Source organism: Vipera berus (genome assembly GCF_964194415.1).
Source record: "Vipera berus genome assembly, chromosome: 7".
Classification (NCBI taxonomy): Eukaryota; Metazoa; Chordata; class Lepidosauria; order Squamata; family Viperidae; genus Vipera; species Vipera berus.
The window spans coordinates 17250477-17264300 of record NC_138209.1 but is presented as its reverse complement, the minus strand read 5'-3'; the positions used below and the strand labels follow the sequence as shown (position 1 = coordinate 17264300).

Sequence of the window (13824 nt, the reverse complement as noted above, 5' to 3'; positions counted from 1 at the left end):
AGTATTGTAAACTGAAATCAGAGAATGCTTTGTGGTAAGGCTAAATACAGAATCAGATAAATCTTGCTGGAGGAGACAGAATTGCAGTTCCTAATGATGGTCTCTAGTCTGGAAAGAGCATCAGGCAATCTTTGTATACAATTTTGTCAGCTATTGTGTTTTCTGCCAGCTGATGAAAGAAAAAAGAAATAAAACCAAATAATTTGTTACAGGTAAAGTTATATGGCCACTTTGCTTTGCTGTGATGGTATTAAACTCAGAGGCATTAAAGCAAAACATTAAAAATATACTTCCACGGGTATGTTTATTGATGTGTACATCAAGTCAGGTTAATGACTAGGCTTTTTACAACAACTGAACTGATAGACAAATGACAACAGAAGCAGTTATGTGTTTAGGCAAAGATAAAAAAACCACTTGTTTTAAAACAGAGCTATAAAATAAGATGAGATATCAAGATCATTAGAATATAAACAAACTGAAACAAAAGTTCGCAAAAGATATAGAATAACCAAATCTATTTTCATTCATCTTGCTTTTTGAAAATCACCCATTACTCTTGGTTAGTAGGATATGAAGACCAAAGTGCAACCATGTTTAATTTTTACCTTAACTCTTGTATCAGAGGGACATTAGTCTATTTACAAAGAATGGTGTACTAATTAATTACAATATGCAACAGCTTGCTGTTCATCTAGCCTTTCTAAAATAAGTTGAATTTCAATTCTGTCTTATAAAACAAGTGGCCTGTTATTTATGAAAAGTGATCATAACCTACTCACTATCCTTCTCTCCTTCTGTGTCTTATTTTACATTTTTAATAACAGTAGTTAGTTCCATCTTATTCAATCTGGTACTCTCCAGAGACTGAAATTACAATTCTCCAAGTTCTAAGTCAAGGGAAGGCTACGTATTTACAGAATGCAGGGCAAAATAACTTCTCAAATGCTGAACATTTGCCACTAAAATCAAAGTCACCTTATTCTGCAAATTGTAATTTGCCCTGTGAAATGCTGATTGGTAACCATACTTCTCCTATAATGCATAAATATGGTATTTATATATGAATGAATCATATTTATTAATGAATGAAAAAAAATATGTAAGGCTAAGGAATAGAGAATAAATCTCATATGTATGGGCTAGATACAGATTTAGAACAGATTGATAAAAAACAATACAATCTAAATTAAATATGATTAATTTAAATTTGTTTGATTATAATAGACTATTTTGGATAAGTCTGATCCAGTCTATTTATTCCATGCTTCTCAGGTGAAAATGCTGGAATATTTACAACATTGGAATGAATACTATTGAAGATTTAATATCAACTCTTTTTAACTTGTGATGTTATCACATGACACTACTTACACAAAATTCAATATAATCCTCCTTTCTTTAGTAAATACTTGGGAACTCTAAATTGGTTCCAATATGGAAATACTATAGTTTAATATGCAAAATTATCATAGTTCAGCTTTCACTGATCCATGGTACACATAAAAAGCATTCATGTGAGTCTAATGGCCATTCTGAAAACATATTATGAGGGCTAGTTGACTACAAGAGGGCTTCAAGTTGTAAATGTTAAAAGTATACAAATTATGCCTTTCTTTGTTTCAATGCTTCAGTTTTGTTCTCAGGTATTTTTAATTTCTTAAGGTTAGCGTTTCCAAAAGGTAGTAGAAGCCAATGTTCTTCTGGATTCCTAAGGTATAAATGGCAGGTACAGCAAAATGATCCAAGCCCCATCCCATTTGTATGAATTGTCAGTGTCACACAAAAGTGGGAGGCATGGATCATCACACTATGCTCACCATCTTGCAAATTTTGACCTTTCCCCTACTCTCATAAAGATCCTTGACACAGCCTTCTCAGAACACTTACAGTTTATTTAAATTCTTTGCCCTTTGGGGAATCTATCACAGTATTCCTCTAAACCTTTGTATTAAAGAATGCATTACATTAGCAATTCTTTCCTTTTTCTCTCTTCTTCCTACTGTTGTCAAAAGAAGAACTGAGATATACAGGATGAAGAATTAGTTAATACACTTATATATATATATATATATACACACACACACACACGTATAGAAGCAAACAAGCATGGAAATTCAACATAATTCAGTATGTATTTTACATACATATAATAAAGCAGCTGATGACAAAACCATAAAAGAAAATAAAAATCTCAGAACTTACTATGCCTAAGAAAGCTGGAATTAAAATCCCCTACCCTTTTCTGTATATTACAACAACAAAATAAGTGCTATGTGCACACAATGTAAATGATAAGTAAGGACTTATTTTATGTAATCAAGAGCTTGACTCAATCCTATCTATGTGTACTACTTAGACTTCTTTTAATATCTGCTGTTTTTCAAGATAATTTGCATATTCTTCTTGAACACTTACAGAACTTTTCATCACAGTGAGTATTTCAATACTTGATGGATAAAGTTTATTAAATTTCTTTATGAAGGCAAAAGACAAATTGTATTCCCCATGGGAATTAAAGGAACTATGTGGACACAAAACTGTTTCAAATTCTCTAAAAAACATTAATGCTCCCTTTTGTACCAATAGTTGCATTTATTAGCTTTATTTTGGAAAATCTAAATATCTAACAGTTCTTTCGGCAGAATACAGTTATGAGAGTTCTGCCTTCAAAAGGGATTGGAAACCCTACTAACAGAATTGGACATGCAAAGATGGCTAAAGCCAGAGGAAAGCTAATGAAGACTTTTCTTTTCAGTTCATTGACAAATGTTTCTTTGATAAAGAGCTTGATTCTACCTGAACTGATCAATTAAACAAAATGCTTGTCCCTAGCTGCAAAGCCAATTCTAGATTTGTTAGGTACCAGAGTTCTTGCATCACCCTCTTTACTTTCTTAGAGTATCCAAGAAGCTGCGTAGCACTTATGGTATTTAAATAATAATGCAAAATTTACCACAAAGTATTGGATTAAGGCAAAGTACTACTTGATTATAAAAACCAATCAGCAACATCCACTTTTTTTTAGATTTACTCTCATTAACAACAAACATTTAGCTTCAATATTTTATTATATACTTTAATTTAGTTATTTCCAACCTGATGCCTTCCAAATTAATTCTGAATTGAAAATTTCAGTTTCACAACTGAAACACAACCAAAAGCTCTCAGGCCAAAGCTAATTAGTTATGCCCCATAAACCCAATTCCTTCCCATGTCATTGCTTCTACAAATTTAAAGTTTATATAGATACATCTTGAAGACCAATACCCAACCATCTTCTTTTCTTGTTCTCTATTTGAGTAATTTTTAATTTTTCAGATGTTCACTGAGTGAGCATGTTTCTTGCATAGAGGCTTGTCCTTCTTGGAGAAGAAAGTCTGGCCCTCCAAACTTTCACAGCATACCTGAAATAGCATAAAATTAAAGTCAAGTGTTCTATATACATATATAAAATACAGATCCTTTAGTTTTAGTTTTATTTAATTTATATACCGCCCTTCTCCCTAGGGACTCAGGGCGGTTCACAGGGCATATATAAATTACGATACAAAAGTTAAAATAAGATTAAACCAAAGCCCAAATAAAACAATAATACAATAATAAAACAACAATTTTAAAAGCCCATATTCCCCCTTCAGGCCAGACCAGCTAATTCGAATAAGTGGGTCTTCAGGCCGCGACGGAAGGTTCGGAGGTCTGATGTCATCCGGAGCTCCACCGGCAGTTGATTCCATAGTGCCGGAGCGCCCACAGAGAAGGCTCTCCCCCTGGGGGCCACCAGTCGGCATTCCCTTACCGGAGGCACCCTGAGGAGGCCCTCTCTGTGGGAACGCACAGGGCGGAGGGGAGTTGACGCCGGCAGCAGGTGGTCCCTGAGGTAACCCGGACCCATGCCATGTAAGGACTTAAAGATCATAACCAAGACCTTGAACCTCACCCGGAAGACAACTGGTAACCAATGCAGCTCGCGGAGCAAAGGTGTAACATGGGAGTACCGGGAAACTCCCAAGACAACTCTCGCGGCCGCATTCTGTACCAGTTGGAGCCTCCGAGTGGTCTTCAAGGGAAGCCCCATGTAGAGAGCATTACAGTAGTCAAGACGAGAGGTCACGAGCGCATGAGTGACCGTGCACAGGGCATCCCGGTCCAGATAGGGCCGCAGCTGGCGCACCAGGCGAACCTGGGCGAAAGCCCCCCTAGTCACGGCCACTATATGGTCTTCCAGGGTAAGCCGTGAATCTAGGACTCCCAAGTTGCGAGCCCTATCCACGGGGGGTAAGAGTTCACCCCCCATAGAAAGAGATGGAACATTTTGAATGTCCCGGGATGCCGGAATGCACAGCCACTCAGTCTTGTCAGGGTTGAGTTGAAGTCTGTTCCTCCCCATCCAGACCCGAACCGCCTCCAGGCAACGGGACATCACAGCGAGGGCATCACTGGGGTGGTTTGGGGTCGAAAAGAAAAGTTGGGTATCATCGGCATATTGATGATACCCAACTCCAAAACCACGAATGATCTCACCCAGCGGTTTCATGTAGATGTTGAACAGGAGAGGCGAGAGAACCGACCCCTGAGGAACTCCACAAACGAGAGACCTAGGGGCCGATCTCTGCCCCCCTGCCAACACCGACTGCGAGCGTCCCAGGAGATAGGAGGAGAACCACTGAAGAACCGTGCCTCCCACTCCCAATCCCTTGAGACGCCGCAGCAAGATACCATGGTCGATGGTATCGAAAGCCGCCGAGAGGTCTAATAGGACTAGGACAGAGGAATATCCCCTGTCCCGCGCCCTCCAGAGATCATTCACCAGAGTGACCAATGCCGTCTCCGTGCTGTACCCGGGCCTGAAACCCGATTGGTAGGGGTCCAGAAAATCCGCTTCATCCAGGACCAGAGGGAGCTGATGCGCCACCACACTCTCAACAACCTTCGCAAGAAAGCGAAGGTTGGAGACTGGACGAAAGTTGTTCAATACAGCTGGGTCCAAGGCAGGCTTCTTGAGGAGGGGTCTCACCACCGCCTCCTTCAAGACGGTGGGGAAATAACCCTCACTCAAGGAAGCAGATATAACCGCCTGGAGCCAGCCTCGTGTCCTCTCCCTGGCTGCATAAACCAGCCAGGAAGGGCACGGGTCCAACAAACATGTGGAGGAGCTCAGCCTCCCCATAATCCTGTCCACTTCATCAGGGGTCACAGAATCAAACTCTTCCCAGGTAACATTGACAAGACCGCCCGTGTCCTGATCGCCTGACTCTGCCCAGTTGGAGTCCAAACCGGTCCGAATCCGAGCGATTTTATCCGACAGATGTTGACCAAATTCCTCGGCACGACCCTGCAAGGGATCCTCCCTCACCTCCTGATTAAGAAGTGAGCGAGTCACCCTAAACAGGGCGGCCGGGCGATTATCTGCGGACGCGATGAGGGTGGAGAAGTAATTACACCTCGCCACCCTCATCGCTGCGAGATAAGACCTAATATAGGTTCTTAACCGCAACCGGTCGGGTTCGGATCGGCTAGACCTCCAACGACTCTCTAGGCCCCGTTTCCGACGCTTCATCTCCCGGAGCTCCGTGGAGAACCATGGAGCTCGCTGGGATCTGCACCGGGTCAGGGGCCGCAAGGGTACAACCCGGTCAAGTGCCTCAGTGGCTGCCCTTTCCCAGGCTTCCACTAAGGCATCCGCCGAGCTGTGAGCAATGGAGGCAGGTGGGGACCCCAGCGCCGCTTGGAATCTATCAGGATCCATTAGGCGTCTGGGGCGGTACCATCTAATCAGCTCCGTACCCCCACGGCGGGGGGTGGCAAAGCGGAAGACCAGCCGCAGGAGATGATGATCGGTCCATGACAGGGGCATAATAAATGGAGAGCCCCCACCAAGATCATCCAACCACCGTCTAGATAAAAAAATCAGGTCAAGGGTGTGGCCTCCCTCATGAGTTGGTTCAGAAATTACTTGCGTCAGGTCCATGGCCGTCATGGAAGCCATGAACTCCCGAGCTAGCTCAGATGAACCTCCCAGGGATGGTAGATTGAAGTCTCCCAAAACTATAAGTTTGGGAAACTCAACCACCAACCCCGAGAGGATATCGAGCAGCTCGGGCAGGGCTGCCGCTGCGCGACTAGGCGAAATGTACACCAGCAGCAAGCCCAACTGCGCCCCAGAACCAAATCTCACAAAGAGAGACTCACACCCGACTATCTGAGAAACGGTGGTCTCCCGCGGACATAAGGTCTCCCTAATAGTGACCGCCACTCCCCCACCCCTACCGTGAGCTCGTGGCCGGTGTAGCACCCGGAAGCCTGGTGGGCAGAGGTCAACCAAAGGGACCCCACCTTCTGGGCCCAACCAAGTCTCCGTGATGCAAGCCAGGTCCGCATGCTCACCCTCAACTAAATCCCTGACAAGGGGAGCTTTGTTAACCACGGACCTGGCATTCAGGTACACCAGCCGGAGCTCAGGAGGCTGCACATCCTCGCTCCCAGGACCCCGGGGAAGAAGCAGAGGGTCGGAGCGCCTCACCGCTTGCAAGTAGCGGAGACGGCCCTCCCGGTAGCGATACGGCCCCCTGTCTATCCGCCTGCTGCCATTCCCCGTCGTGGGAATTAATAGTCCCACGACCCGCTCATGAGCCCCGGAGTCAACGACACCCCGTTCTCCCTCCGCGCGGTTAGACCCAAGTCTGGCCTGAACTATGGTTGATTGGCCACCCCCCATAGCCAGACAACCCCCCTCTCCCACCCCTCTCCCCAACCCCATAAAAAATTTTGATAGAAAAATAATCAGGGGCCTCTTATTAAATTTGTGTTGACGGCCCCTGCCCCTGCCCAGCCATCTCTCAGGGTCCCAACACTCGGGCCCTTCATCGAGGTTAGGAGGATTTAAAAAGGCGGGTCGCACCCAGGCGAGGGGGGCACCCCTGAGGGCGAACAAGTCCGTGCTAGTGTATTGTAGCATGTTGGTCCAGCAAGTCCAGGATAGGCAGTCCCAAGGATGATCATGTCCATAGGAGGGTCGAAGGCCGGAAAAGAAAATATCTGGATCCACACCCAACTGCACTGCCACTCAGTTGGGTGCCCCAGTAAACAGGCCACCCCCGCCCTCTCACGGCAGGTTGCAACTCTGTTCCTGGGGGTGGTCAAAGATATACTCTGGGTAGGCCTGCCCCATAGAGCTCCCACCTCTATGGGGCTGCAGATGTAAGAGTCAGCCACTCTCCCACCGTGGCTGGTACCCAGGACCGACCAAATCCAAGGGGGAGAGGGGGGGGTAGGCAAAGAGTTAATAAATGTATATATTGAAGGCAGAAGGGTAGGCAGGTCAAGATAGAAAAGGTGGTCTGAAAGCGTCATCACCGCCACTAAAACGGTCCAAAAGCGGTGTAAGGACCACCTGTCGCCATTGCTCCATTGAAACGGTCCAAGGACGCCATTGCCAACACAAGCGGTCCGAGGCAGCACAGAAAATATCATCGCCGTTGGGATGATATTTCAGGACTCAATGCCTTATTGAACTAACTAAATTTCTTTGCTTTTGTCATGGTGAATTATTATATAAAAGTGGGATCTACAAGAAAGTGGTGCAAAATGTCCTGGATCAGATGATCATATTGACTTCCACGTTCTGTAATCCATTTACCCTCTTCTTTGAGTTTCCTTGCTTTTTTTCTGCATGAGAATCAACCAGCATTCTATGGCCACTCACAATTTTTCATTTTCTATGGTCTATTGAGATTTCTTCTCCAGCTTTAAGAAATCCTTCTTAAATATATTGTTGAAGTCTGCATAGTTTTCTCCAACTCTATTTTCCTGATGGTTGTTATTAAACATTTCTAAACTATGTTTTACAATTACAATCATGTAAAACAAAAATCAATAAAAAATGAACAATAAAATCAAATTCTAAGAGCACAATTTTAACACTAGGTTTCACATTGTATTTTTTTAAGTCTTTGAAAATCAACACTACCACCATGAATAGGCTTGGAAATAAGATAATAATTGTTTCTAATGTTGAACCCAACGTGGGAATGACCAAATACTAAATACTAAGCTTTCATAAGCAGCTGAAATTTTAAACCCCCTTGTAATAGCAGCCCAACATCTAATACACTGCATGTACCCTAGACAGGATCAAAGCATGAGTAACTGACTAGCAATAACCATAATGCCTGATGAGCTAAATGATGGAATTCTGTGTTAAATAACTATTGCTTGCACATTTGAACTTCTTCATACTCTTGTTAATGAGAAGCTGCAGTTACATTCATGGTCTGCTTGTGGGCTTTTCATTAGAATCTGTGGAGAACAGAATGCTGGACTTGATGCTGGACGTTTTGCTCTGTCAGCTTGGCCTGTTCTGATCTTTTCATTCCTCTCCACCTCCTGCACATTCCTCCATACATGACTCATAATATGTTTTTTATACTTACTGAGCACACAAAACAGGTATCATGCCAAGTATGGCCCAAGGCTTCCAGAAACTTGTCCCCAGCTTCAATAGGGAATTCACATCCATGGCACATGGAACCAAATAATGCATAATAATCTGTAGAATACAATAATATGGACACTTAAAGAATACCAGCAATTTCAGCAAAATCCACAAGAGAATAAATGTCGATAACAGTGGACAAAATTCTTGAAGACCTTTTCTCTTTGTAGTTTAACAATTGTTGCTTGTAAAAGGATTAAATATTTTGCTATTTGGCCATCTGATTAATCTAAGCGTACAAAATTAGTTATCACCACCAGATGGCAGCAAAAACATACGAGGAATTCTTTACTGCTCTCCAATGTCTGTCCTGATTTTTGCAGCCCAGATATTGGAGGCTCACGCTGAAAGTTAGTGAAATGGTACAATGCATAAAAAAAAATCAAAGCTAAGTAGCAATATGGGAATTATTAGAGTCACTGTAATTTTCCGAATAAACATTTTGTATTAAATAATTTGATTCTGTTAGAAGGACCAAGATAAAATTCCATTCATATGGTAATGGATATAATAAAAGAATCACATGCAAAGCAGAATTTATCTAGAAATTGTAACAAGCTATGACTATTTTTATACAATTCTTTTCATATTCTGTACATACTGTACGCATGTACTTCAATAACCTATTTATTGCAGAGGTGAAGGGGCCCAAATACAAATTATGCACAATTTATTTAAGATAGGTGGTGATTTATGTAAACAATCAAGTACACCATTTTCTCCAGCTATCAACTCAATGTTGAAGTTAAATGAGAACTACTTTATCAACTCAAGCAGCTTGCCAAATTTGTGTGCTATCTTTGATATGACACTTTATTCAAATGTATTTATTTTAAATCTGACAAGTTCTTTCATCTCTATTTCACAATATCGCACTGAAAACGAGTGTAGACCTGTTTAACTTGGCTCCTACTTAGACTTTTAAGAGGTTTACAAGCTTTGTACAGAACAGTAGCCAGAACAGACTGAAGAGCTTCTGTTTTCTTTCCTTTTCAACCCCAGACACATACCGGTAGTCTAAGATTTTTCTTCTGTTACATTAACCATGGTAACAGCAGCCTAAAATAAGCTGTGCAAGGAAAGTCCACAAAGGGGCAGATCAGATATATATGATTTGCAAATGTGGACACTGAATTTGTATCTCTGATTCTGTCATGTCACCTGAAACTCCAACTGAAGAGAAATCTCCCATGAAAACTCATTGACTGCAAGATCAATGCTTCAATTATGTTTGTTATTACTTTGTTACCTGGAATAAACCCCACTTTCTACTATGACTGATCAGGTTACCTAGTTTGGGTAATGAAATGTCTGTAGGTAAACAACCAAGTTCAACATCAAGGACCCCTCAACCCTGAACTACAAATATTCTTTTTTATCTTGGTTATAATTTTTTTTAATTGACCAATTTTGTGGCATCTATTTTGTTTGTGAAACAATTATTGTCTTAACTGGGGGACATTCTGCCCCACTTTAGATGCCACTAACAGCATGAAATTGACTTATTTTCAATTTTTATTTAAAAAATAGAAACGTTATCAGCTGAACTGATAGATTCCCATCAGCAAGGAAAGAATAGCCCAGTATTTTTTTAATGTCTTCTCATCCCTTTATTCCCTTTATTTGAATTGCTATAGGTAATGCTCACCTGTCTCACAGTAAGGGTCACCGTCTTCCAAATGGAAAATATTGTTGCGAATGGGCTTGTGACAGGCCACACACACAAAGCAGGAAACATGCCAGGTTTGTTTCAAAGCATTTATTACTTCCTAGCGTAGAAACCAAAGCAAAGCAAACCAAAACACAAACAGGATTTATGCATGAGTATTTTAATATTTGAATTAGATAGCTTACATTTTTCTCTATATTTTTGGAATAGCATTAAAGCATAAAAACTGGAAACTGCATGTCTTGAGTGTTGATGTTATCAACTCTACAGCTTCTGTTCAACGAAATGCTAAGGACTGTAATTCTGGTAGAAGGACCTGGATGATTTCTTATGCTCTGAATATCACAAAATTCAGTGATGATATTTTAAGAATTGGAAACATTTTTAAATGCTGGAAAGACTTTCCACTTGACATTGGAAGATTCTTTTCAAAAAATATTTTTTTCTAGCTTCTGGGGATAATCATAATTCAGGATTCATTACTGTTTCATTGGTTACTATTTTGAATAACTAGTTTTTCAATTACCATTATCAAGCAAGAAACTGGCTGTTATGTAAGCATACATGTTCTGTATAAGTCCACTCACCTGTCTGAACTCTACTTAAAAGAGCTGATGTTAAAACTTTAGCTTTCACATCCAATTTAGCATTTCCCAAACTACATAGCACTAGCAATAGCACTTAGACTTATACACTGTCCCACAGTATTTTACAGCACTCTCTAGGTGGTTTATAATGTCAGTGTATTTCCCCCATCAATCTGGCTCCTCATTTTACCGACCTCGGGAGGATGAAAGGCTGAGTCAACCTTGAGCTGGTCAGGATCAAACTCCTTAGAGTGTGCAGAATTAGCCTGCAATATTGCATTCTGTGCCATCACGTCTCCTCTACATAATTTCACATGATAAACTCTCAAACTCAATTCCTTGTGACTCTACAGATACATCTACGCAGTTTTCCTGCGAGTAATATCACAGTAATATCACAGTAGTTTTGTGAATTTCTCTTACTGGGATGTTTTTCTATTTCCCAGGCTTATCCATTGCTCTGGAATTCCTGGTGTTTCCCATTTAAGTAAAAACCAGATCCAGATTGCTTCCAATCCCAGAGAACACTGGCCAGGTGCTGAGACTGAGATTAAGGTACAATGGGATAATTCTGGAATGAGAAGAACTAAAGGAAGGCAATGGACAATTTTGCTGATTAATTGTAATTTTGAAATTGAGATTAAGAAATTATTGTATTGTTCCTTAATCAATAAATAATAATCAATAAACAGCTGGTTTGAGTGAGTTATCTAATCTGTAATGTTCATTACAAATTGGCATTTTACTTACTCCAAGTATCTTCCTCTGGCATCGGGCACATTCTGGGGCAAAGAACTTCTCATAGCAACCCTCGCAGTACAGTTCTCCCTTCTCTTCCACAAAACCAATATAAGCCATGGAAGTTTTGCAATGAGCACAATTGAACTCTTCGGGGTGCCAGGATTTTCCCAATGCTACAAGGAAAGGCCCTCTGTTTCAAGTAAAAATAAATATTAATTTTAAACTCCATGTTTGATGAAATGCAGTCAAACATCTATTTTCTATCTTCTTTCAGGAGACAGAAAGCAAAATTTATTGATAATGAGAGGAGACAATTCTACTGGATTTTTTTTATATTGATGTATCAGTAGTTATGTAAAACATATTAGAAGTACACTATATGTTATCCAAAAGTGGGGGAAAATACAGATTTCACAATGTGCTTCACTCTGGAACAAATGCTTATGCTTTAATACAATTAAACTGAAACATTTTATTTCTAAAAAATGGTTCTAGATCAAGGTAGAACTTTCTGATTCTACACGAGCTGATAGACATGTGATAGAAATTTCTTATACTCTGATGTGTTCGCTGTAAGGATTGAATGTATTGTTTTTGTTTAGTGCCTCCAAATCAAAAACCAGAATTAAATCAACCAAAGTGAAAAAAGTTTCATATAAAAGAAAAAAAAGAATGCATGCCATTTCATCAGTAGAACTATTTTCTGCCTATATATTAAGAGGGTAAATATTTCTCAAAATATGCAAAACAGTATTTTTCTTATGTTTGCACCTTTAAGAAATCATTAAGAAATTGAAATAATACAGGGAATTCTTTTAATATAAATTATGAGAGTTTATAAAGATTAATGAGTAAACAGAAGCATATATTATTCCCCACAGCAAAGAGAAGCAGAGATAGTCAAACTGACTCTTTTATCCAAATAAGAGAATATATTTAATTTTGTTTCTATTTGGAAATTGCATCCGGATGTTGTGCTTGCAATGAAAAAAAAAGAGATTTTGACTTTGTTTTTGCTCATTAGATAGGTTTGTTGCTATAGAAATGGCTAGTATATACTACTGTGTAAGAGTAAAAAGTTGAGGTTGCAATGCTGTTATCTTCTACTGTGCTAAAGAGAGTTGGAAGTTGGTACTTTTTTTCTTTCCTTTAACCCAGGGGTGTCAAACTCACAATGTCAGGTGACGTGTCACGACGTATCGTGACTTTTTTTCCATTGCCGGCGCAGTTTCAGCATGATGCATCTGGCCCATGGGCCGGCAGTTTGACACCCCTGCTTTAACTTCTTTGCATCATACTTTATCTTTTTTTTCCCCTTCCCCCTTCCTAGTTTTCTATTACTTTTTAAAAATTTCTCTTTGTATTTTATATTTTGATAACTAATAAAAATGTATTAAAAGGGGAAAAAAATAAATTATTTGAAAAATACAAACATTTGAATATCTACAGGTAACCTTGCTGCCATGTGGCTCTCTGAACAATTGGCCTAAGCAGATACACTCTAACCTCTGTACAAGCACCTTTTAACACTGATGCTCTTTCAGCTATGCAGGGATCCAATTTAAGACCTTATGTATAACAAACTGCTCTCTTCTAACAGCACAGGCTAATTTACGAGGCTCATTAGAAAAAAACCCAGTCCGAGGAAGACTTTTGGCCCTGCTTAGGATCAAGTTTCCAATTGTCTCCACTAAAAGTACAGTCTTGGAAGAAAGCATAATAGGAACTGGGAAGGATGGCTAAGTATTTTGATACTACCATTTAGCAGAAATATTTAGACTTGGTCTGCTTTAGTTTTCTTCAGCCATTTGAGAATTTTCATATTTTGAAGCCTAAAGAGGAATAAAGCTCCAGTGTGTGTAAAAAGAAAATTATTATTTCCAGTATTTCATATTCTGAATGAATCAATTAACTCTGCAGCTAAGATAAGCACATTTAATGCCACTGAGGAGGTAACGTAGAATTTTATTCAATATTTTTATTATTTATACTATGCATGACTTAGTAGGAATCACATGCAGGCAAAAAAAACCCCATAATATAGTTGACAGAAAAGCATCAGTTGGATTTATATTCCAAACAGAGATGGACAGCATCAGCAGTAATCCTTTTAAATACGAAATTTATGTAAATCAGTCAACGTCCTGTTACACGACTGAAGATAATTTGGATGAAATGCATAAATGCACAGCTGTTTTGTATTCTGAGGTAGCCAACTACGACTATGTCAATGGAAAGTAAAATATTGAGTTAAGTTAAGTCATGGATGTACTCCCATAGCTGTGAAAAAATGATTCTGTAGAGATCATTTGCTTGAACTGTTAATTTTTATG

The 13824-nt window shown here is 40.1% G+C and overlaps 1 protein-coding gene across 7 annotated transcripts in view; it reads right to left on the bottom strand.

The window, feature by feature from the left end:
- Positions 1 to 287: 287 nt before the first annotated feature.
- Positions 288 to 13824, bottom strand: part of PDLIM5 (PDZ and LIM domain 5) — a 147827-nt gene continuing 134290 nt past the window's right edge. For all 7 annotated transcript variants that reach the window (XM_081332577.1, XM_081332580.1, XM_081332578.1 and 4 more), the window contains 4 exons: positions 11501 to 11681; positions 10143 to 10263; positions 8433 to 8548; positions 288 to 3407 (listed from right to left, as the gene is read on the bottom strand). In XM_081332577.1, the coding sequence (XP_081188703.1) occupies positions 3318 to 3407; positions 8433 to 8548; positions 10143 to 10263; positions 11501 to 11681 (508 nt within the window). In that variant the 3' untranslated portion in view covers positions 288 to 3317. The remainder of the gene's footprint in view (positions 3408 to 8432; positions 8549 to 10142; positions 10264 to 11500; positions 11682 to 13824) is intronic.